Genomic DNA, 25,299 nt, shown 5'->3' with positions numbered 1-25,299 from the left:
TTAAGCAACCCTAAATTATTTATGGAAATATCTCTGCCCAGACTTTAATTATTCCCTCCCCGTGTGTGAGGGTGCAAGGGCCAGAGAGAATGAGGGAGGCAGGAGCACAGCTGGGTCAGAAAGTTCAATGGTAGAGGACAGACAGGATAAGAGATGAATGTCATAGAAAGGCTTGTTCACCTTTCATTTACCTTTCAGTATGATGTAGTTCAGGGATCCCCAACCTTTCTTACTCGGGAGCCACAGTCAAATGTAAAAAGACTTGGGGAGCAACACAAGCACCATAAAAGTTCATGGAGGAGCCAAATAAGGGCTGTGATTGGCTATTAGGCAGCCTCTATGCACCCTATCAGCTTACAGGGGCTTTATTTGGTAGGAAATCTTGTTTTTATTCAACCAAAACTTGCCCCCAAGTCAGGAATTCAAAAATAACTCCCTGGTTTGGGGGCACTGAGAGCAACATCCAAGGGGTTGGGGAGCAACATGTTGCCCGGAGCCACTGGTTGGGGATCACTGCTGTAGAAAATGCTATTCTAAGACAATTTGCAATTTATCTTCATTTTGCAGTTTTTAAATTCTAGTAATCTCAGCTGCTATCTGGTTGCTCGAGTCCAATTTAACAACCAGGGAGCAAGGGTTTGAAAGAAAGACAGAACATGAATAGGAGAGGGCCTGAATAGAAAAACATATAAAAAGTAATAACAATAAAATTGCAGCCTCACAGATCAATAACTATTGTATTGTTACTTTTTATATATTTTTCTATTCAGGCCCTCTCCTATTCTTGTGGGGTGCTGGTGTCAGTGACCCCCATTAAAACCCGGAGAGAGTGTCAGAAGAGGAAGGCAAATAATTCAAATACTAAATAAAAAATAGATAATGAAGACCAATTGAGAAGTTGAGAAGAACTGGCCATTCTATAACATATTAAAGTTAACATCAAGGTGAACCACCCCTTAAAAGGAACTACAGTGCAAATAATTCTTTATTTATTCTTAGCAACTTTTCAGTTTGCCTTCGTTTTTTAATATTTTTTCTTATTTAGCAGCTATCCAGTTGCCATGGTTCAAATTACCCAAGCAACCAGGCTCTTTTTTTATTGATAGACAAAAAGGTGAGCAGGAGAGAAAGATAACATGTAACAATGAGATTAAACTGTAGCCTCAATGGTTTTTGGGGGGTCAGTGACCCCAGCAGCCAGTGAAAGCTAGAAAGAGGCAGAAAATGTATTAAAAATGAAGACCAATAGAAAAGTGGCTGAGGACATGAGTCACATTTTATCTCATACTTGAAGTTGAACTTCCCCTTTAATGCCTTCCGCAAACAAGTATGTATTGCACAGAATGAAATTTAGATATACCTTTACTTTCCTCCATCTAGAGAAGAGGCACACAGGAAATTGCTCTTGCTAGCAAGAAAAGAACAGGAAATGCCGTTCAGCAGCAGGGGAAACAAAAAAAATCATCTTTATTCTTATTTTTTTTACATTTTCATTTCTCTCAAAGCCAAGAATTTTGTGACGGCCTACTGCTCATCGTTAATAATAATAACAATAATAATATAGATCTGTATTTATATCAGGACTGATTTCCAACACTGGCAGCTGCCTTAAATATATACATATGGACAGAGATGTGGAACAGAGAAGGAAAAGTAAGGGGGGGGGGAAAAACAATATAAAATCTAAAAGCAGCCAAGCTATGTAGAGGGAAGCAGCATGTCCTGCTGCCGGGTGGGCTTCTCTGCCAGCAGAGATGGCATTAACCCTTTCATGGATAATGAAAGTGCAGTGTAAAGCAGTGAAAAGGTTAACCGCATCTACTGCCAAAAACAGAAAAAAAACCCAGATAAAAACCTCCTTCCGTTGCCAGGATAAATCAGAAAGGTCGAGCTGCGAATGGGCACAAGAGGGAACATATAGTAGGTGGCACTGGCATGAATAAAAATGTACTTAGTACCTTGTAAGATAAATAAACTAAGGTGCCAAATGAACTGATCTTCACCCAATCTGGCCACTGGCCAAATGGGGATGATCTGATCCTTTAGCTCCTGGGTTGATGGCTGGATCATAATTGGGACCTATGGGGAATGTCCGTAATGACGGGAATTCATATGTTCAATCGGCAGGCAGATATTTGTTAGGCAAGCCTTCAGGAGGTGCCCTAATTGCTCTATATGCAGCATATTTATTCATTGCACAGCTTTGTGCTTAACACCTCAACATGGTGAAGAGCCGTGATGCTTATGGCTGGTCCCTATTCAGAAAGAGGAGTCTGTGGGACTCATTTATAGATATTGGACAAATTTGCACCTCCATAGACACCAATTAAATATTTGCTTTCTTTGATCGACCTGCAGCTAGCTGCAAAATAAAAAATCACTGATTGGTTGCTGTGGGTTACTGCCTTGGTGCAAATTTGCCCAGTGTTTATAACATGAGCCCCTGTGATATAGTTTTACTAAGCAGTAAAAAGCTTAAAACTGTAGTTCTGTTCATACTTTTACTTCTGTCAGACCTTGGGATGACATGGACACTCCTACCCATCTCATTCCAAAAAGGAATTAGTGACAGGTGCTACCACACTTGCTGATAATATGAGGGATCTTGTGCCCGGAGCTGAAGTTTGCAGCAGGAACTAAACAGCCTCAGCTTCTTCAGAGAAAAATATATCATTTTCTTCTATTTATATATGTATATTTCATAAAAACAGAAGAGCCCTTTCCCAGTGGTGGGGCGGCGGTGGCGTGGGGGGCTCACATGAGGAATGTGTCAAGTTGAATGCAGGTTACTATTTGTTTCACACAGGCAGAAATCTCAGGTGTACAATAAGCAGCTGAGCCCAGTGCCATCCCCTGATAAACAGTGAGCATGCCCACGTAATCCTGTCTGATACTAAAAGGCATTTGTGCTCTGAAACAGAGCAAGAAGACGCAGAAAGCCTCTTTCTGACTGTATCACCCCCCCCCCCCCCCCCCCCCCCCAAACAGCTTGCCTGGAAGTTTCTTCTATTTATTTATAAAAAGATTTGTGTCAAGGAGGATCAGACTCCTCTTTAAAGTCCTCCGCACCCCTTGCTTCTTTGTGTGCAGCCAAGAAAAAATCCTTCAGCCTTCCCCCCACCCCTGAACAGAGTGGGGTCATAAAGCTTTTATTTGCTGAAGTTGGAAAAGTTGGCAAAGGCATCTTGTTTGGGTGGCACTGCTGCAGGAGCTAAACCCATGGGCATTCCCATAGTGCCAGGCATGCCCATTCCCATCATGGGTTGGTTCATCATTGGAGGGACACCTACTGCAGACATGCCCATAGTGCCAGTCATCATGTTGGGGATTCCCATCCCTGCAGGCATGGCATTAGGCATAACTGGGCTAGTTTGAGGTCGAATGGGCATCACGCCAGGGGTTCCACTGATTGTTAGATTTCCAAAGCTTTGCGACATCATGCTGATGGGCTGCTGTATATCTATAATAGAACAAAAGTCTTCATTAATATCTAATCTTTGAATTAACTGCACACCATGTGACCCTGCCAATTCTTTTAAAGCAACACGAATTGTCGAATTGCTGACAAAATGTACTTTCTATCCCAATATGTATGACACAGCCCTGTTCTCACCATCAATAATTAATCTTATTTACTGCAATTTGAACTAGGTTCTTGCCTGCCAGGGAGAGTCAGTGCTATGTCAGATGTTGTACAACTACAATTCCCAGCAGATGCCATCTACAACGACTTGATAAATAATGACCCAGTAATATTATATCTCTGGCCTATCATCCCAATAAATTACCAAACTATATCTGCATGTCATGCCAGTTACACCTAATTTGGCTTTTTCTAAAGAAGTGATTTGGTGCAGACTCCAGACACTCACTTTGTTGCTGCATCATGGAGTTTAAGCTGGGCTGCGCAGGTTTGCAGGGCTGCATACCAGGGATCAGGCTCTCCAGGGAGATGTTGACGCTGGGGTCAGACCAAGTGGAAGGTAGCGATTTCCCTGTCCCTTTCATGTCTGTTCCTTGTGAAGAGAGTGTGTTCTGCTTTTGAAGGCTCAAGTTCATTGCCTGTAGGGGCTAGGAGCACACAAAATTATTAAGATACTTAAGGCAGCATTATACTTATGGCCCTCTAGCCTCTGATTAAAGTAAAATTCTTATGGCTTTGGATAACTAGAGATGTAGACCTTACAGAACCTTACAATTCAAAGGTAATCTCCTTTTTTGGCTTTTGACAGTGTGTGGGTGACAAAAGGATAAAAGGGCACCTTTAAGCCTTCCCTTGCCCTGTATTTTCCCACTGAAGTTGTGAGCAGCCACATCCAGACAAATTTCCAGGAGGGATCAAATAATACTTACAGTGTGGTGACCATGCAGGCTTTATCCGGAGTTTATGCACTTGGTAACAACAGGGCACAAATGTGTGCATTTACAAATTCCAACCAATCGCGTTGGTGTAGCAGAAGAACCAGGGCACTCATTGCAGACCCTTCCTTTGAATGAGCTTAAGCCAATGGATCCAGGCAGTATGATTGCGCACATTAGGGCATCCCTGCTGGTAACAGCTCCAGCAGTATGGCTCTGAATATTACGGTATCACTTCTGGCAACAGCTCCAGGCAGTATGACTGTCATTATTAGGGCATGACTGCTGGCAACATCTCCAGGCTATATGGCTGTGAATATCAAGGCATGACTGCTGGCATTAGCTCCAGGCAGTATGGCTGTGAATATTAGGGCATGACTGCTGGCATTAGCTACAGGCAGTATGGCTGTGAATATTAGGGCATGACTGCTGGCATTAGCTCCAGGCAGTTTGGCTGTGAATATTAGGGCATGACTGCTGGCATTAGCTTCAGGCAGTATGGCTGTGAATATCAAGGCATCACTGCTGGCATTAGCTTCAGGCAGTATGGCTGTGAATATTAGGGCATGACTGCTGGCATTAGCTTCAGGCAGTTTGGCTGTGAATATTAGGGCATGACTGCTGGCATTAGCTCCAGGCAGTATGGCTGTGAATATTAGGGCATGACTGCTGGCATTAGCTTCAGGCAGTTTGGCTGTGAATATTAGGGCATGACTGCTGGCATTAGCTCCAGGCAGTATGGCTGTGAATATTAGGGCATGACTGCTGGCATTAGCTCCAGGCAGTATGGCTGTGAATATTAGGGCATCACTGCTGGCAATAGCTCCAGGCAGTATGGCTCTGCACAACAGAGCATCACTGCTGGAAATAGCTTCTGGTAGTTTGGCTGTGAATATTAGGGCATCGCAGCTGGCTATAGCTTCTGGTAGTTTGGCTGTGAATATTAGGGCATCGCAGCTGGCTATAGCTTCTGGTAGTTTGGCTGTGAATATTAGGACATCACTGCTGGCAATAGTTCCAAGCAGTATGGCTGTGCACAACAGGGCATCACTACTGGCAAGAGCTCCAGTCAGTATGGCTGTGCATATTATGGCATTACTGCTGGCAACAGCTCCTGGCAATATGGCTATGAATATTAATGCATCACTGCTAGCTACAGCTCCAGGCAGTATGTCTGTGAATATCAGGGCATCACTGTTCGCAATAGCTCTAGGCAGTTTGGCTGTGCACAACAGGGCGTTACTGCTGGCAAACAGCTCCAGGCAGTATGGCTGTGCACAATAGGGCATCACAGCTGGCAGTAGCTTCAGGCAGAATGGCTGTGAATATTAGGGCATCACTAATGGCAATAGCTCCAGTTAGTATCTGCCTAGTTGAGTGCAAGCATAATTTCTCCTGTCTCCAGAGTGGCCATAATTAATGAAATTAAGTCCACCTGTGTGCAATCTTAGTATCTTTGAGGATCCCCCGGAGTACCATCAAATCCATCATCTTCAAACGGAAAAAACATGGCACCACAACAAACCTGCCAAGAGAGGGCCACCCACCAAAACTCACAGGCCGGGTAAGGAGGGCATTAATCAGAGAGGCAGAACAGAGACCAAAGGTAACCCTGAAGCAGTTGCAGAGTTCCACAGCAGAGACTGGAGTATTTGTCCATAGGACCACAATATGCCATACACTCCATAGAGCTGGGCTTTATGGAAGAGTGGCCAGAAAAAAACATTACTTAACGTTAAAAATAAGAAGGCACACTATGAGTTTGCCAAAAGGCATGTGGGCGACTCCCCAAATGTATGGAGGAAGGTGCTCTGCTCAGATGAGACTAAAATTGAACTTTTCGGCCAACAAGGAAGATGCTGTGTCTGGTACAAACCCAACACATCCCAAGAACCCCATCGCCACAGGTAAACATGGGGGTGGCAGCATCATGCTGTGGGGATTTCAGCAGCAGGTACTGGGAAACTGGTCTGAGTCGAAGGAAAGATGGTGCTAAATACAGGGATATTCTTGACCAAAACCTGTGTCAGTCTGCCTGTGATTTGAGACCGGGACAGAGGCTCACGTTCCAGTAGGACAATGACCCGAAGCATACTGCTAAAGCAACATTTGAGTGGTTTAAGGGGAAACATTTAAATGTGTTGGAATGGCCTAGTAAAAGTCCAGACCTCAATCCAATTGAGAATCTGTGGTCAGACTTGAAGATTGCTGTTCACAAGTGAAAACCATCCAATATGAAGGAGCTGGAGCAATTTTGCCTTGAGGAATGGGCAAAAATCCCAGTGGAAAGATATGGCAAGCTCATAGAGACTTATCCAAAGCAGCTTGCAGCTGTAATTGCTGAAAAATACCTTAGCAAAGCATTGTATATCATATTACTTGCTCCATCAGACGTATCCACTGCTGTTCTGCTAGAATTTTTTACCAAGCAATATGGCTGCTCCCACTTACAGCAGTCATGAACACACAGTAATACAACAAGGCTGGTTTGACAATTTTGGCCTTCTGGGTTTCTTCGGAGAAGCAGTTTTGTTATCCATAAGCATAACTGTCTCACTGTCTTATGTGGCTCACTCTGTCTTGACAGCTAATTTTCCCCTTAATTATTGCAATGAGTGGATGAGTAAAATGTGCGGCCTAACTGAACAACATCTTTCAGCTAACTGGGCTGATCAACTGAATAACTCAATATGTACATATGGAAGTACCCAGAGCAGAAACACTGAGCACAACTCAACCCAGGCACATTTTTGGTATAGTTTATACAGGAGCAGTGCCCAGCTCCATGTTGTAGCTCCCACCCTTCCCAGCTACAGTCAGGTAATCCCAGAGGAGCCAATAAAAGGGCAACCATTTGGGGGTTTTAACCTTGAAAGCAAGTTGCAAGTAAAACTTGGTCCCTTTGCTAAATTTATATTGAAGCAGTAGAATTCTTAATGAATCACATAAGTCAGTGTAGGACTGGCCAGAAGGGATGACTTTGATGTAGTTGGCCAGCTTGAAGTATATTGCAATACATGGACAAACAATCCGTTTTGCTTAAAGGGGAGGGCATATCTTGGTAGCTTAATGCACAGAATGTCTTAATGTCCTATATATATTGATAATGGGTGAGTGCAGAGGAGCTCTTGTTGATGTCTATATGAATTTTGTGGTCACAACCTCATTGCACCCCTGCCTACTTTAGTCTAAATCATTCTCTCCTGCCTTGTTGATGTTTCAGAGTCAACTTCTTGGTGCAAAAGCAGGAAAAATAATGGAAATGAAACATAATCTGAACTAATTAGAACCCACCCCCATATCCATACCTGGGATCTAGACGTCGGCAGGGAAACACCTATGGTACTGGTACTCATCATGGACAGGTTCATACTCTGGGATGAGGTCATGGTAGCATGTGAAGGGCCCATTAAATCAAAGAGGTCTGTAGAGTTGGCTGCGGCATAGGCAGGTTGAGGAGGAACGGCAGCAAACAAGTCTGTGCTATGAGGGGTGGCAACTCCAAAAACATCAAGTGATGGCGCTGTTGTAGGAACCGGTGTTGGTTGGCTAAAAGCACCCCAGTCTCCAAATTCTCCATTACTGCCCGATGCTGGACCTGAGGATAATGGGATAAGCAATGTAAACATGAGCAGTCCTACACTTACATAGTACTTAGCTTGTCACTTCTGAGCACATTTGCATTTTAAATTAATAATTTATTAGAATTCATGACTTTGAGTTTTTATACTTCTAATATGAATGAGTAATAAGAGTACCCCCTTTCTGTCTTGGCAGAAAGAATGTTAAAGAGGTAGTTTCATCTTTAAATTACCTTTTAGTATGATGGTGACATTGACTTAGGCTATTTGCAGTTAGTTTTTTATTCTGTATGGTTCTGCAGTTATTTAGCTTGTGTAAGCTGTTTTTTCCAGTTTGGCATTTCAGCAGCTATCTAGTTGCCAGGGTCTTATTTACCCCAGCAACGAGGTAGTGGTGTGAGCAAGAGAAAAGAATATGAATAGGAAAGGACCTGCATTGAATGATATGGAATAAAAAGTAACACTAAAAATAAAACTGTAGCCTTACAGAGAAATAGTTTTTGGCTGCTATGACCCCCCACTTAAAAGTTGGATAGAGACAGAAGAGGAAGGCAAATTTAAAAAATGATTAAAAAAATAAATAAATAATGGAAAGTTGCAAGGAACAGGGCATTCTATAACACACAAAACGTTAACGTAAAGGTGAACCACCCCTTTAAGTAACTGATGCAGAAGTGTCTCCTGGCATTTCTCTGCTCAATTCTATCACAGCACAAAACCAGCAATATTAAACATGCTACTGGAAACACTTATGTTTTGCTCCACCATATGCAAATAATTTGGAGGTGTGCTGTCATTTGCTGGAAAAGGGGGACACTCATTGACACGTGCATACAATGGACTGAAGAAGGTGCAGGATTTGTATTGAATAAACATGTCCCACTCCAGCTTCACGGTTATCAAAGTAAAATTACCTTGTGATGATGGAACCGTAGATGATACAGCAGCTGGAGAGGTAAAATCTGCAAACTCACCGAATGGATCAGAACCTGTGGAACCTTGGTAAATAATTAGCATTAGCAGTGGAGCATCATAAACACACCAAACATACATCTACATTCAAGGGGCCCATATCCAAGTACGCAGAATGACCTTATATTCTTCCTGTACTGCACTTAACCCAGAGAGAATGTTGTGCCCTTTGTTAAAAAAAACAAAAAACCCCGAAACATCCCCTTGTAACAACATTACCTGATTTCTGTCCTGAGTTGAACAAAAGATCGACAAGATCGTTTGAAGATTTGCTGGTAGGCTACAAAAAGAGAAATGAGATAGGTAAAAATTTCCTCTTTTGTGTCCCCAATACAATAAAACTTTATCAAAGGGGACAGGGCTGAGAGAGAATAGAGAAGATGCTAACAGAATGACATGTGGAGCTTCAGGGTTTTTAAGACCTACCAAACAGACTTCTAAAAAAGCAATTAGTAAAAACTCCTTATTTACACAGGTATGAAAAGGCCCCTCCCATAAATATATATCGCTTTGCAAAAGCCACCATAATGCATTGAAGGGTGTGTGCTATATAAGCCTGCACTGAGGTCTTGCAATTTAAGCAAGTCACCTTGATGGTGGACGCTTGATTCTGGTTTGAGGAGGTAAGCTCAGGACTTTCTTGGTCTCCGGTATAGTGAGCAGCAGCACCCAAGTCAATAGTCTTGGAGGGGTTGGCTGAACGTTTGTGGCGAGTAGTGGTGGTCTCTGTAGCCTGAGTGATGTGGATGTGTTTGGTGGTGACTGTTTCCTCCTCATCTTTAAACTCTCCAGATTTTTTTGCTCGGTTCTGTTTTCTTTCTTCTTCGCTGTCACTAAGATATAAGAAGTCATAGGAGAATTCTTAACACCTCTCTTAGACATGAAGCCAAATCCTCTTTAGCACTCATAATTCATAACTAGAGGTCGCCTTGGAGAGGATCACATGTGGTCTTCCAAAGAATTATTTTGCGCCCAAAGCCACCTCAAAGGCTTCACACACTTCAGTGTAGGACATCACTGTTTAATACAATCTGGCCCTTGCACATGTAGCCTTGCATAAGATCCGGTCACTTACCTTCCTCTCTCTGGGGAATCTTCCCTGTCTTTCCTTCTGAACTTGTTAATAGTGTCATCTATGGTGCTTCCAATTTTGTCACCTATTTCGCCCAGCTTGTCGCTGAATGGAAAACCTGTCTTACTTTTGTCCCAGTCCTCGTCCCACTTAGATTTGGGCTCAGAGTCATAGTGATCATCTGCAGCATGGACACAAAGAAGACATCAAGCACAGACACAATTTCATTTCTACAAAGGGAAAGACTTGTAAGAGTGTAAAATAGTCAGGTGCTAGAAATCATACTGCCTCAGTGGAGGACTAAAGATATCACCAGATAAGAACAGGGAAGGGCAGGGAAGTGAGGAATGGAGGGAAGGAAGGAAATAAGGAAGTGATGAAGGAATGGAGGGATAAAAGAATGCAAGGTCAAAAAAGATGAAGGAAAGGAAGGAGAAGAACAGAAAGAGAAGAAAGAAGGAAGGAATGCGATGGCGGAAAGAAAGGTGATGAAGGAAAGTAAGAAGGGAAGGAATAAGAAGAGGAAAAATAAAAATAAATGGAAGAAAGTAAGAGAAGGAAGCAAGAAAGTTATAAAGAAATAAAAGAAGCAGAAGTTGGAGCAGGAATGGGGTGGAAGAAAGAAAGGACAAGGTAGGGGACGGTGGAAGACAGAAAGGGATGGAAGAAAAGCACTAGGAAAAAAATGAAAGCTGAGATTATTAATGTATATAAATAGCCTGCAGAGTACTGCAGAGCCTATGGGCAGAAAAGAGATAATGAATAGAATAACTGAATCACAGAGGCCATTAAGGCACAAGTCCATAATTACAGGTTGCCCAAATTCAAGCAAACATCAAGACACACACGTAAATCCAAAAATATCAACAAAGCAGGAAGCAGCACAATAAGGTGCAGATGCAGTAACCCGTGTCCATACTGCACAGGCAGCGAGGAGGTCAGAAGCAGCAGAGCGAGATAGCAGAAGCTAACAAGGACCACACTGCAAGGAGAGATGTAGGGCCCAGAGAGGCCTGCCAAGTATAATCTAACTGGCTGCATCATCCATTAAAGTACAAATTTCTATGGCTTCTTCATAAATAGGGGCACGGCAAGTTTCCTTCCTACTCTTTGGCAACTACCATTTATTTTGGGAGGGGTTGGACAAAAGCTGGCTTGTTTTAGAACAGGGTTTTCCAACCTTTTTTACCTGTGAGACACATTCAAACTGGGGAGCAACACAAGCATAAAAAAAAGTTCCCGGGGGTGCCACATAAGGGCTGTGATTCGCTATTTGGTAGCCTGTGTGGACTGGCAGCCTAGAGGAAGCTCTGTTGACAGCACACCTGGTTTCTGAGCAAACAAAACATACCTCCAAGCCAGGAATTCAAAAGTAAGCATCTGCTTTGAGGCCACTGGGAGTAACAGCCAAGGGGTTGGTGAGCAACTTGTTGCTCCTGAGCCACTGGTTGGGGATCACTGTTTTAGAAGGCTGTGATGCAAATACTCAGTACCAGCGCAAAGAAAAGATGTCTGTGTATTTCCATTTAACACAGTGGGATTAAAGGCCGCATAGGAATGCAGGCACCCAGCAGGACATTCCTGACAGAGGCAATGCCAGATTTATGCATGTAGAGGTATAGGCTTTAGATGAAGTGGTACAGTGACAGCCAAAAATAATGATGTCTGTAAAGGCCCACTGTGTGTTCCTTTTCAAGAACCTACACACTAGGAATACTAAAGGGTGGAGGTGAACCAGTTTGACCTTCAGTAGGTATATTCCATGTACATACATATTTCATTACCACCTATGTGGGTTAACCCTCTTGCCTTTCATGTTAAAGACCATCAGCCACTGCAAAGAAAAATAAAAAAAATCTTTCCTGTGTATGCATGCTTACTGGTCCTTGTGCGTAAGAGGAGATCTTTCCTTGCAGTATGCCCATGAATGCCATGCTATAATCACAAAGAGCCCACCGTTCATCGCTACGTGCAGAACACACACGGTACTCACTGTATCTGAACCCCCCGGCACTTTCTGAAGACACTCCAATGTATTTGTCTTTGTTTTTCTTGGCTTTCTTCCTCTCCTCTCTGAGACGGTCATCGTCCTGGATGAACTCAACCATTTCCTTTACCTTCTGCCGAATGTTAATGCCTTGGTCTTTCCCATTTTCATCTGGTGCGGGGGTGAGAAAAAATACCATCAGATCTGTATTTGGCCCAAACACGTTTTGTGTTTCAGGATAAAACAGTCAATATTTATTATTCCATATATGGCCCTGCATGATCAATACTGACAAGCAAAGATCTTCCAGTTTATGGCAATCAAAGACTATATATCAAAGACTTTGCACTCTTTGCCCAATCTCATCACCCATGTGGTGGGCCAAAAGAGGCTAACCCACTTGTTTGGCCCTGCAGTTAATCTGATCATAATACAGGCCTAGAGAGACCCACTGGGGTCCAATTATTATCCATTATTCATTCATCCATTATTAACCACTTCATTATCAAGTGAGATTTTCAAACATGCCCAATAGGATCAATTTGGACAAGCCTTTCAGAGGCCCCCATACACAAGCCAATGAGCTGCTGGCTTAGACTGGAGGGGTTCACGTATGGCCAGCTTAACCAAAGTCTGGTTTGCCTTTTATATGTAAATTGTAATGTTAAAAATGGGCATTAAATCTGAAAAAGGAGCTGTCATGTTTTATTGAGTTGCTGTAATATCAACTCTACTCATGCTACTCAGGCATAAAGTTTGACAGTAGGCAAGCACTCTAGAAGTCTAGAGTCAACCAACCCTTTTATATGGACACATTTTACATGCCATACTGTTAGTGTGCTTGCCAAATAAAGGGTTTTAAAGTAAAGATGTGGGGACATGGGGTGGATAAAGAAGAGGATTAATGACACCAGTGCTCATTAATGCAACTCTGCTCCTTCCCCTGCTAAAGAATATGTTAAATCATGCTCAAAGAGCTTATTTCAAGCAAATTAACACATTTTACTGGGCAGACAACACACAACGCTCCACCAACTCCTAATTACTGATAACCTGCCTCTGCGCGGTACAGCTACTCCACGCGAGCAGAGCAAGATTCTGGCAGTTACCCCTTTACCAGCTCTTTTTTTTTTTTTTTTTTTTTAAATATAAATTTTAATGCATTCAAAACACACCCCAACTTTCCTCTGCACTGTAAATATTATTTGGTTAAGGCTTGGGTGGGGGAATAGTGAAAGAGAATAGACCCAGCTTCAAACAGCAATGCATCTGTACTGGAGGACCGACTTTTTCCCAGAGTATAATTAAAGCACTCCCTTTTCTTTCTAATGCCACAGGGGACCATCCTCTGGTGCATATTTTAATATAAACCTAGGCCAGTCATGTTGTGCTGCTTGTGTTGTTATTAGGTTTTTTCCTCTCGGCAAAAGTTTTTTTCCTTGCTAATTAATACTCTAGGGCCCCATATCTTGGAATCTGTTCTTCACAGCCTGAAGCAGCTCGGGGCCAATTAGGTCTCTGCAGTCTGTGAAGACGTTCGGGTGAGTGACAAGTCCAACAACTGTTTTAATTTGCTCCCCTTTCCTTGTTAAGCCCCCCCCCCAATACACGCATCTATTTTTTTCTCTCTCTCTAATACTCACCTACAAAGTGGTAATTTTCCAAGGATCGCAAGTCATAAATGTGCTCCCTGGCGCTTGTGACGACCCGCTCCGATCCATTCCGTATGAGGTATGCCAGCAACAGCATTGACTGCAGAGAATAAGAAGATGAAATCAGCACAGGGACAACGCAGCAATAATTTAGCCATCAGAAGGGCAAGCCCTTTAATATCACAATGTAACACAATCCAATACTAATTTAATGGCATAAATTCCCAACCTCTGCCACTGCTTTCCTTTAGCCTGTTTCCTTTAGTGCTGATCCATTGGACAATGCTGGGAGAATGCTGGGAGCAGTAGCTCAAAAACAACTATGACCACACAGTACAGGAATCACCAATATCATAATATGCCATGGGGCATTATAAGAATGGAGCCTGAAACTGGCCAAATGAGAGCATCTTTTGCTGAATTTGGTCACCCAATATCATACCAATGGCTTAGACAGACCTGCCTAGCAAGGACCACAGCATAGTAAAGGGCAACAACTCTCTCTATGCTATCTTCCTAAGCAGGCAGGCAGGTTTACCTCTCCCCCCTTCTAGCTCAAATAAATAGGAAATAAGCATCCTATGATATGCCTTTAAGGTCATTGCTCCAAACCGAATTCAGCTCTATAACCAACTGTAAAGCTGTAAGGTCACTAGTCAGACTTGCACTGCCCTGGGCCACAAACAAATACACTACATTTTTAACCACTTTAGAGCTGTTTCAGTGAGATCTCTTGTGAATACCTAATACAGGTGTGTGACCCGTTATCCAGAATAGTCGGGACCTGGGGTTTTCCAGATAAGGGATCTTTCCGTAATTCAGATCTCCTACCTTAAGTTTGCTAAAAAAATTAATGAAACGAATTAAAACCAACAGGATTGTTTTGCTCCAATAAGGATTAATTATATCTAAGATGGGATCAAGTACAAGGTACTGTTTTATTATTACAGAGAAAAAGGGAATCATTTAACCATTAAATAAACCCAATAGGGCTGTTCTGCCCCCAATAAGGGGTAATTATATCTTAGTTGGGATCAAGTACAAGGTACTGTTTTATTATTACAGAGAAAAAGGGAATCATTTAACCATTAAATAAACCCAATAGGGCTGTTCTGCCCCAATAAGGGGTAATTATATCTTAGTTGGGATCAAGTACAGGTACTGTTTTATTATTACAGAGAAAAAGGGAATCATTTTTAAAAATGTTAATTATTTGACTAAAATGGAGCCTATGGGAGATGACCTTTCTGTTATTCGGAACTTTCTGGATAATGGGTTTCCGGATAAGTGATCCGATACCTGTATCTCAATTAAATAGATCAATGGCAATAACGAGCTCCATGGTACCAAGCCAGTAGCATTTCATCTGAATATAAGCAGCACCTAAGCTGAACTATGAGCCAGGAGATAATGACAGATCTTATTCATACACTTATCATGTCTTGACTTGACTACTGAACCCCTTCTAACTGGGTGTCCTCCCATCTAATTGACCCCGCTCCAACCAATAATGAATGCAGCAGCCCCACTTATTTACCTCAGTCGTTACTCTTTCACAGCTACTCGGCTGCATTACCCTTTATACTAGTCTAGTTGCCTTAGCCCTTATTAATTTCATCCAAGATTATGGGTTTTAATTGCACACATCACATACAACGGGAAAAATAAGTATTGAACATGTCAACATTTTTCTCAATAAATATATTTCTAATGGGGCTATTGACATGAAATTTACGCCAGATGTCGGTAACAACCCAAGTAATCCACACATACAAAGAAATTAATACAAATAAGTACATAAGTTATATGTAGTAAAGTGGAATGACACAGGAAATAAGTATTGAACACGCTAACAGAAATGTATTTAATGCTTAGTAGAAAAGCCTTTGTTGGTAATGACGGCTCCAAGGCGCCTCCTGTATGGAGAAACTAGTCGCATGCATTGCTCCCATTTTTCTCACACAAACTATCTTCAAATCTTGAAGGTTCCGGGGGCCTCTTCTATGAACTCTGATCTTCAGATCTTTCCATAGATTTTCAATTGGATTAAAGTTGGGTGATTGACTGGGCCATTCTAGCAGCTTTATTTTCTTTTAATGAAACAGAGAGTTTCCTTGGCTGTGTGTTTGGGATCATTGTCTTGCTGAAAAGTCCACCCTTGGACTGGTGAAGGGCAGCAGATTCTTATCAAGAATGTCCCAGAACATTTCTCCATTCATCCAGTGCCATATGCTGAAAAACAACCCCACACCCTGATGTTCCCACCTTCAAACTTCCCTGTTGGTATGGTGCTTCTGGGGTGATATGCAGTGCTGTGTCTCCTCCAAACATGGTGTGTGCAATGACATCCAAAGAGTTCAATTTTGGCCTCATCTGACCAGACTATCTTCTCCCAGAATTTCATTGGCTTTTCCAAAATGTTGTGCAGCAAACTTTAAACAAGCTTTAACGTGCTTTTTCTTCGGTAGTGGAGTCTTACACGGTGAGCGTGCAGTGGCCATGTCGGTTGAGTGCATTAGACTGTACCTGCTAATTCAATGTCTTTGTGAAGCTCTCGCTAGTGATCCTTGGCTCTTGGACAACTCTTCTGGTTATTCTTTTGACTCTTGTCGGAAATCGAGAGGAGCACCTGGTTGTGGCTGGTTTATGGTGAAATTATGTTCATTCCACTTCCGGATTATGGCCCCAATGGTGCTCAATGGAACATTCAAAAGCTTAGAAATACGTCAGTAACCAATACCATCAGTATGTTTTGCAACAATAAGGTTGCAAAGGTCTTGAGAGAGCTCTTTGCTTTTACCCCTTCATGAGATGCTTTTTGTGTGTTACCTTGTTTATAGAAACCTTTTTATAGGCCATCAATTAGGGGGGGCAGGATTGCTTTCTAAATACTGACAGATTTCAGCAGGTTTCTTGGCTTTCTATGCATTTTTGCACCTCCATTTCTTCATGTGTTCAATACTTATTCCCATTTCACTTCATTACACATAACTTACACTTATTTGTTTTGATTTCTTTGTATGTGTGAATTACTTGGGTTGTTACTGACATCTGGTGTAAATTTTATGTCAATGGCCCCATTAGAAATATATTTATGTTGATGTGTTCAATACTTATTTCCCCTGCTGTATGTCTCTGATCATACTATCTATACCCCACAGTGTACCCTTTAATGGCATGTGTATGTATAAATACAAATATACTGGGCACACAATACGCCATATTTACAGGGTCTACTGTCTAAGGGAAACAGTATGCCACCGCTACATTCATTTGGCACCACACTGAACTTCCTTCAGCTACCTATTCGCTACCATCAACATTGCTGATGCAGCAATAATCTCTCCAAATTGTATGATCTTACATGGGAGCTCTAAACTTGTTCTGATTAAATGTTATGTTGGCACCGCCAATCCCCGCTCCACGGAGTAAGGGCAATGACAAACAGAGCTACAAAATAAACAATACTTATAATAGCCTCTATGTGTTTCTTAGTATTGTCTATGGCAGAGTATTTCCTGGTGTTTTGTAGCTGGCTACAAGTTGCTCAGAGTGTCATTGCTCTAAATGGCTGCCCTGTGCTTTCTTGCGAAGGGCATGGAGGAATCTCCAGAGTTAACAAATTAATTTACTTAACCATTTCTTCCTGTATAGTACAGTTAGCTAGACAATAAATGAGCAAGCTCACTAAAAGTACAGCATTATACTTATTCAGAGTTCCATGCATAGAGGTATTCCTAAACAAGATAGTCAATACAATCCATATTAAGGAAGAGAATGGCAATGTACTAATATGAACAAACAAGTATAGGCAAAGGCAGCTAACGTGACGAGACTCTGAGTTCGAGTTTGTTTTGGAATAAAGTGTGTTCGACTGATCTAAAATGATCAAGGGAGGGAGCTTAAAACAAGCAAAGTTACCAGCATTCAAAGTCGCTTACTGTCAGCCCTTCTCTCCCAGCTTCTGATTACTGAAACTAAGATTTACTTGCAGAAGAAGGGAGGAATATGTTAGTAATAAAAGCATGGATCCTGGACAAGCCCGCCAGCTAATCCTCAGAAGAGAAACTGGATGTGTAAGTTGTGCATTAAATATTAACGGGCGCCAGACTCCTGGGAATGCATGGAAGGGAATACACATGGCACCCTGCAGGCTCACAAACTACCTGCTCTTCACCCTCACCCTGAGGCGCTACTCATCTGCTGAGTACATCACATTGCAAGGGGAGTTTGCACATCCTGGCTGCAGCCAGCACTGAAAGAGTTAACGCTGTTTCTTTCAAAGGTAGGTAAAGAAATGCTTTCTGCAGCAAGAAGCAGAATGTTCTACAAATCATTTTAGTAGCAAATGGGTTAAATATTTAAACAAAAGTCAAAAGTCTGAGGGTGTTTTATTGCATAAAAATGGCTTAACAACAGCAAAGCAAATAAGAAGTCCATGTGGTCAGCAGTGCAAATGGAGGCTCACGGCGGCCATCAGTGCAAATGGAAGCTCACCTTGGCTGGCAATGCAAAGCACATACAATGCCCCAGTGATTGACATGTAGCAGCACTAAAATATATAGCCCTTTTTTTAGCCTAAATCTAAATAAAGTAAAATTTTTCAGGGGCAGGTCCAAACAAGGGAAATTTGGTGATAATGGCTGATTATATTGTTGCCAAACCCAATTTAACAAACCCACCTTATAAACCCGTCGCCAGTTCTTTTTGTTGTCCTTCAGCATCCGCGTCCACAGCATGTTCATTAGATCAGGAAACTGCTCATACATAAATGTAGCTCTGAAAAACACAAGAGGAAGTTCATACATTATTCAAACATTGATTTTTCTTCACCTGTTTGATGCAGTCACCCCTATATGGTAGAAAGGAAGTTAAAAAAAAAAACAAAAAAGTAACCATGATAAATAAACATATTAAGCACAGCACCAAGCACAGAGAATTTAATACATGTGAGTGTCAAGCTCCACACCTATAACTCTCAGGCATTGCTGGATCTGCAAACAGAACTATTGGTCCCTACCTTGTAACTCCTCCTCTAAGATTCTGCCTTTCAGTATATATGGGATGCTTATTATGTTTGAATGGAGAATGCACTGCCTGGACAGCAGGCTTTTCATGCCTTAGGCTTTGTCTCTGGAGGCTCAGGATGACCAGAGGGCAAACAGGTACACTGAGCTGACCTATCAGGATCCTGAAATACTCAGTGTAACTGGCAGGCCAATAACGTGTAATAAGTATTACTTGATAAGGCAAGAGACTGGCCAGGACTGCACATGGGAGATCAACATGGTCGGCAAAGCACATGGGAGCTCTGTATTTGCTGTCATTAGGGGGAACATAAGTGATTCCCTATAGTTAAATGCACAGGGGTTTTAACACAGATATTGCAAAGAATGAACGTAATAGTATTAAGCAAGACAACCCACAGTACATCAAATCGGGTAGATGGTATATAACCTGCCCCCAAATAAGGTGTAATTCCGTTTCTGAAAGAAACCGAGTGTGTTAGTTCAGCTGTAAGGGCACATCTGCTCATTATGAAAGGGCAGAGCTTTCTGCACTCTAGCAAAAAGGAAACAAGCGATGCTGGACTTTCTCTTTGCTCCGATACCTGCTCCTGAACACTCCCCTACTAGACGGAACAAGTCGTTTGACATAACAAGCATGAATAAGCATGTTTCATGTTTTATTCATTCAATTAGTTTCTGCGTGCGGCTGGCAGAGATAGAGTACAGAACGTTACACATACACCAGTGGTTCTGGGCCTGCAAAAGTCTATTAAATGTTAACACTCATTAATAAGGAACCGGTGGATTCACATAGATGAGAATGGAGCTGGGTAACCCCCTTTGCATACTGGGCTTGTAAAATGTACATCTGCTGGCAGTAAATGAGTTGCTGGGCAGGAAACTGCACTTTCTCATCACATAAGGACATGATATATTCAATCTCTTCTAGAATGCTTGGGACCTGGGTTTTCCAGCAAGAGGTTCTTCATCAGTACCTTCAGAACACGGATTGGAAGGGAGCGGATTGGCCTTTTCTCCATCAGCATTTCTGTGCAGACGGAGAAACTGCCCTAAGGTAACGGCAACGGTTGATGTCCATGTTTATTTTTAGTAAGTACAGGGGACAGTGGCAAATGCTCCTAGAGCTTGTTTGGGCAAGCTTGAAAGCGCCCAAAGCTACAAGGCTGCTATAACTGCATTCCATCATAGCCAATCAGAAGTCATCAAATGCACTCTAAAAGCCAGAATTAGAAAACCCCAGTAGAAACTTTTCACAGCCCTTCACTTTAAGGTACATTTCTAACTCCATATAATAATGCTTTTTGCTCCTCCTGAAGCATCAGTGATTACTTACTTGGCTATCTCTCCCATGAGCTGCCCAGAAGGTCCCCAGGGGTCATCATTGGTCGCCTCTCGAACCTTAGACTCGATCTCTGAATAATTCATGACCACATTGGTGCTGCAAAAGGAAGGGAAGAAAACACAGGTGATTAGCGCCAGTCCAGAGCCACACATAGAGACTTAATAATGACACTGCTGGGATCCTTAATGAGATACCTCTACAGCATGGGAAAGGGCTATACTTAGTGTTGGAGATACCCTGAGGACACCTTACAACGCATTTAGGTTATGTGAGGAGCTTTCTCTATTACATTAGGATCCCACAATAAAAATGAGACCAGGGGTTCAAATCTCCATTGAAATTAAGCCAGCATAAATGACTCATGGCTACGATAAAACACGATCAGACTCAGCCTTACCGCAGGAGATCAATTTACCTACTATTATACACTAACTTATAGTATCATTTTTATTTAAGGGTAACGCTTACATGAATGGACCCAGCAGGGCAAATACTGCTGCATAGTATTTGCCTGGTATTTATAAAACTGTTAAAGGTGATCTCTTATGTGCTGATTTTAAATACTTTAAACACTGATATTTTAATAAATAGAAAAACTCAACATAGCAATATAATGTGTATGTACAGGTATGGGATCTGTTATTCGGAAACCGTTATCCAGGAAATTCCAAATTACAGAAAGGCCATCTCCCATAGACTCCATTATAAACAAATAATTCTAATTTTAAAAAGGATTTCCTTTTTTGCTGTTGTAATAAAACAGTACCTTGTATTTCATCCCAACTACTGGGGGCAGAACAGTCCTATTGGGTTTATTTAATGGTTAAATGATTCCCCTTTCTCTGTAATAATAAAACAGTACCTGTACTTGATCCCAACTAAGATATAATTACCCCTTATTGGGGGCAGAACAGCCCTATTGGGTTTATTTAATGGTTAAATGATTCCCTTTTCTCTGTAATAATAAAACAGTACCTGTACTTGATCCCAACTAAGATATAATTACCCCTTATTGGGGGCAGAACAGCCCTATTGGGTTTATTTAATGGTTAAATGATTCCCTTTTCTCTGTAATAATAAAACAGTACCTTGTATTTCATCCCAAATTATAGAAAGACCTCTTATCTGGGAAAACTCAGGTCCCGAGCATCCTGGATAACAGGTCCCATACATGAACTTAATAAATATTTATTATTTATATGGGTACACCATGACACCTGAAGGTGCCAAATTATTATATCTTTATTCAGTTGGGCTAAATCAGAATGATCCAATCATTTTGGGTGCAGGCTAATCAATAAGTTTTTTGAGCGCGGGGTGAATTCTCGGCCTGTGTTTACCTGCAGACCAAGAATCCGGCCCTGGGTGCTATTGGCCTGTATCTCTGTACAAACATTATTGTTTAGCAAGTCCAACCAAGCATTCTAATATTTCCTATGTAAAGCTTACCAGCAGAGGGCACTGGAGTCTATGGTTGAAATTTCAGAGCTCAATAATGAACAAACGTAATTGTCACTCCCTAAAATGGACCATTACCATTGATAATGTTCTAATAAGGTATTTGCACCCATCCACTTCTTGTATTTGCAAGGAGCCTCTATGCGCACACCCTGCCTGTTCCCAGTAATCGTATGCAAGGGCACACATTGGCGCTAGAGAACAGAGAATTATCACCGGTCTGGACCCCTCTAGGTTATACTAAAGGTTTTCATCAATAGCCGCTGTACACTGAATATTATGTGACTCGCATGAGACTCATAAAAATGTCCGAGCCAAATAGCACATGCATTCTTGCAGTAATTGTAATAGATATAACTTAATAAGCACCCACTTTTAGACTGGAATTCTGGGAAAAACATGGCAGTTGGAGTCTGAAATGTGTACTTTGTGCTCTACTCGTATATCAGCCTTTTTATATGGATTGGTATGGCAGCTCCCACTGATGTGTATAAATAAACCTTGAAAAACAATAAGTTTAAACACACACAATATAAACCTTGGGGGGAGCACTGCACAGAAGGGTTAAGGAATACAAACTGGATGCGGGTGGCATGTTTCCAAAGCAATTAGGAAAACTGAAACAAATGTTAAAAACCCTTCCTTTGGAAGGAGGGGGACCCCAGCCTTCTCTTCCTTTCCCATTTAGAAATCAGCCTGTGTGCTCTGCCATATACCCAGGGTCCCGGTGACCTCAGTGCTAAGAAGGATTTGCATCCAGATGTGGAGACTGTGTAGGGAAAAGGCCATGGAGGCTCGTTAGCATTTAAACCTTCAGTGATTAATTTCAGAGTGATATTGGAGGATACAATACAGTGCATTAGGGGAGGTGGTTGTGCTTCTGGGATAGCCGGGGCCTCTTACAAGGGGACTCACATTTTTTTCCCCTTATTTTTTTTGGTACAGCAGTGGCAGATCCTTGGCACTTAGCCCTGGCTCTCGGGGAATGAGGCCTGTGTGACAGGATATAAATCACGGCGCATAGAGTACAGGGCTCCCTCGCATATGGATTCTGACCCTGTTCTGTGAGCAAGTTAAACCTCTTCACCGTGGGAGACCCAGCAAACAGGGCAGGTTTATTTTCTATGAGCGTAAGCACATTCAGTTTATGGAGCTGAGCAAAGAAATACCTTGCGGGAACCTCTGGCTGTACAGATGATAAATGGTTTCCAATAGCCGTGCCTTCATTACACCGGGTAATACAGGGCCCGACATAATGCTGAATTACACAGTGTGACAGCATATTCTTTTCTCAGTATAAACTTGCTCAATGCTCACCAATTATCCAGTATGATACAAATCTTGAAAAATAATGTGGCTAGAAATGCTGTTTTATATACTGAATTTACTTTACAAGCCGTGAGGTTCCACAGCCCTAAAACAGTAATGATCCAGACCTTTACAATTGCCCCTAGCAGCTCCCCATCTTGGATCTTGTAAGGGCATCTTTTATGCGTCAGTGGCACTGCACATGCTCAGTGGGCTCTAGCCTGCTTCTGAGAAGCTAAGCTTAGGCAGGGCTTCAGAAATCATCAAAACATCATCAGAAATTGATGTTCCATCTGTCACAGAAGCTGATGCTTCTACAGGGCTTAGACAAGTTACAGATGGACCTTAATTATCAAAATCTAGTTAAATCAGAAATATTTGGTCAGAAAAATGGAACTTGTATGACTGTCTTTAGACACTCACAAGTGTCATTCCAAAAAAAACATAGGGATTACTATTTGGCAGGCGTACAACTCTTAAGGAAAGATTTGTGCTTATGACAAGCAAACTATTCTCTTTTTAAGTGAAATGTAAGAAATGAATCCCTACCAATAAAGTCAGTATCCTTCCCCTTTAGGAACAGGAGATCACACTGAAAATCCCAGCTGTGGCTGGAATACACTGACAGATGATCCATGCTTTTTATGTTGCAATGCGCTATTGCTCTCACCACCAACAAATTAGTAGGGGAGCCTGAAGGATATAATTGGGTACATCACATGCTGGCTTTCCTGGAAGGATTAAGGAGAGGTAGCCGAGGCTTCATTTCCAGGAACCTATTACACCAGTCTTACTTTTTTATTCTTTACGGCCTTTCCTAGTTCATTTATAATGCATTAGCACATGGATACGATACACGGGACAATACACACACTATTATATATTTATATATATATATATATATATATATATATATATATATATATATATATATATATATGTGAGTCTTTGATGAACAAAGGAAAGCAAATAAAATTCAAGGGCAAGTAAGACAGCTCAAAAGAAGTTGGACTGGTTTACATGTAAAGGTGGTCATACACGTTAAGATTTCCACCCCGCCCCCCCCAAAAGGCCAATTTCAGTGCGATCCGACAAATGCGTCAAATTATTGTAAGATTAGTTGGCAACGAATGATCGCACATCTAGCAATTTTTCATCCAACATCGGTCAGAAAATCGACTGGTCATACAACTGAAGATTCTCCTCTGACTGGTGCACTTACCACTAGCTGGTCATACACCAGAATATTTGGGTCATTTGGCAAGGTTGCCAAACAATCCAGGTGGTGGGTCAAACTGGGATTATGCAATGACTTGATCCTTGGACCAATATTAGGATCACATAGGGAAAAAACCTGCACACAGATATCAGTATGCAGAGGCCTCATGTGAAAGGAAATACAGATAGCCTGATCAATATGTCCAAGGCCCCACCAGTTATAGGTCAGGGAATATGTTATTTGGCACCATACAAGGGTTCAGTAAGCTATCTACTCAGTCCTGAGGGTTAAGGGTACGACTCTCGTTCTAAGCCTACATGGAGTTAATATTAGGTACCAATAAATCTTAGATATTCCGTGTCAGGCTGCCTTCGAGGGAATAATTAAACACTGGGCAGTTTAAAAGATAAGACCATTAATAACAAAGGCAGAAGCTAATTTTTATAATTATCTGACATGGCATGGAAAATAACATTTCTAAAGTTGCACTAGAGAATATTTTAGCCTCAAAATACAAATGTCAGTGAGGGTAAAGTCATAGGTGAATATACCTTGTTCTGAGTAATGCCCATGCTCCACAATCAACAAACTGTGAGGAGAGATGAGTCTTGCAAAATTATCAGCTGCCACAAGAGGGCATCACAGAGTGCTCACCAACACACTTCCACTCGTACAGGAAAACATTTTACAAAAATTTTACTTGGATTTTAACATTAGGTTACAGTATGTAAAAAAAAAAAAAAAAAAAGTAGTATAAGAGTTGATATAGCAGCCCCAAATTTGATTGGTACAATTAATAACGTAGATTCTACATTTGGTGGCACTTAAAGGGGATTTCTATTTTTCTATATCCTATTTTTTCTATTTTCAGTTCTGCATAGGTGTTGTTACTTTGATTTTGCCAAGCTAAAATATTGAAACTGTGATTTTGACTGCAGATTTCACTAGTCAAAAAGAAAAAAAAAAAGCACTGATATTTTTGGAAAGGGATTTTATTGCATTCGGCAATGTTACTTGTTTTTGCCCATGGAATCTTTGTCTGCTATAGATCAATTTGGGGCGTCTACATGCCACATTGTTTGGTAAATCTAAGCATATTGGTCATCAAACTGTTCAGTAGACCCCTGACATTCATATCTAGAATATTTTATGCTGATAAGTTATTAAATGTGGGGTATATAATGAGGAAAAATGCATGCTTTGCAAAGATTTTTAGAAATTGCATAAAAACCGATACGTTTAGCAAAGCTTTGTAGTTTGCAGTAGAAAGTAGAAAGTATTTACCCATTTTTGCTTCATCAGAATTGTACTTTCAGAAA

General features: G+C 41.6%; 1 protein-coding gene across 1 annotated transcript in view; it reads right to left on the bottom strand.

Moving 5' to 3' along the window:
* Positions 1–1,435: 1,435 nt before the first annotated feature.
* clint1 (clathrin interactor 1) overlaps positions 1,436–25,299 on the bottom strand; it is a 41,108-nt gene continuing 17,244 nt past the window's right edge. Inside the window, 11 exon segments of the mRNA NM_001376917.1 lie at positions 1,436–3,460; positions 3,873–4,071; positions 7,668–7,957; positions 8,855–8,938; positions 9,132–9,192; positions 9,502–9,745; positions 9,988–10,165; positions 11,978–12,142; positions 13,615–13,723; positions 18,306–18,402; positions 19,987–20,091. Coding sequence (NP_001363846.1) covers positions 3,150–3,460; positions 3,873–4,071; positions 7,668–7,957; positions 8,855–8,938; positions 9,132–9,192; positions 9,502–9,745; positions 9,988–10,165; positions 11,978–12,142; positions 13,615–13,723; positions 18,306–18,402; positions 19,987–20,091 — 1,843 coding nt within the window. The 3' untranslated portion in view covers positions 1,436–3,149.

This window comes from Xenopus tropicalis, chromosome 3 (genome assembly GCF_000004195.4).
Source record: "Xenopus tropicalis strain Nigerian chromosome 3, UCB_Xtro_10.0, whole genome shotgun sequence".
In the NCBI taxonomy this organism is placed as follows: Eukaryota; Metazoa; Chordata; class Amphibia; order Anura; family Pipidae; genus Xenopus; species Xenopus tropicalis.
Note: the sequence above shows the minus strand (reverse complement) of the source record. Positions and strands in the feature narration are given on the sequence as shown.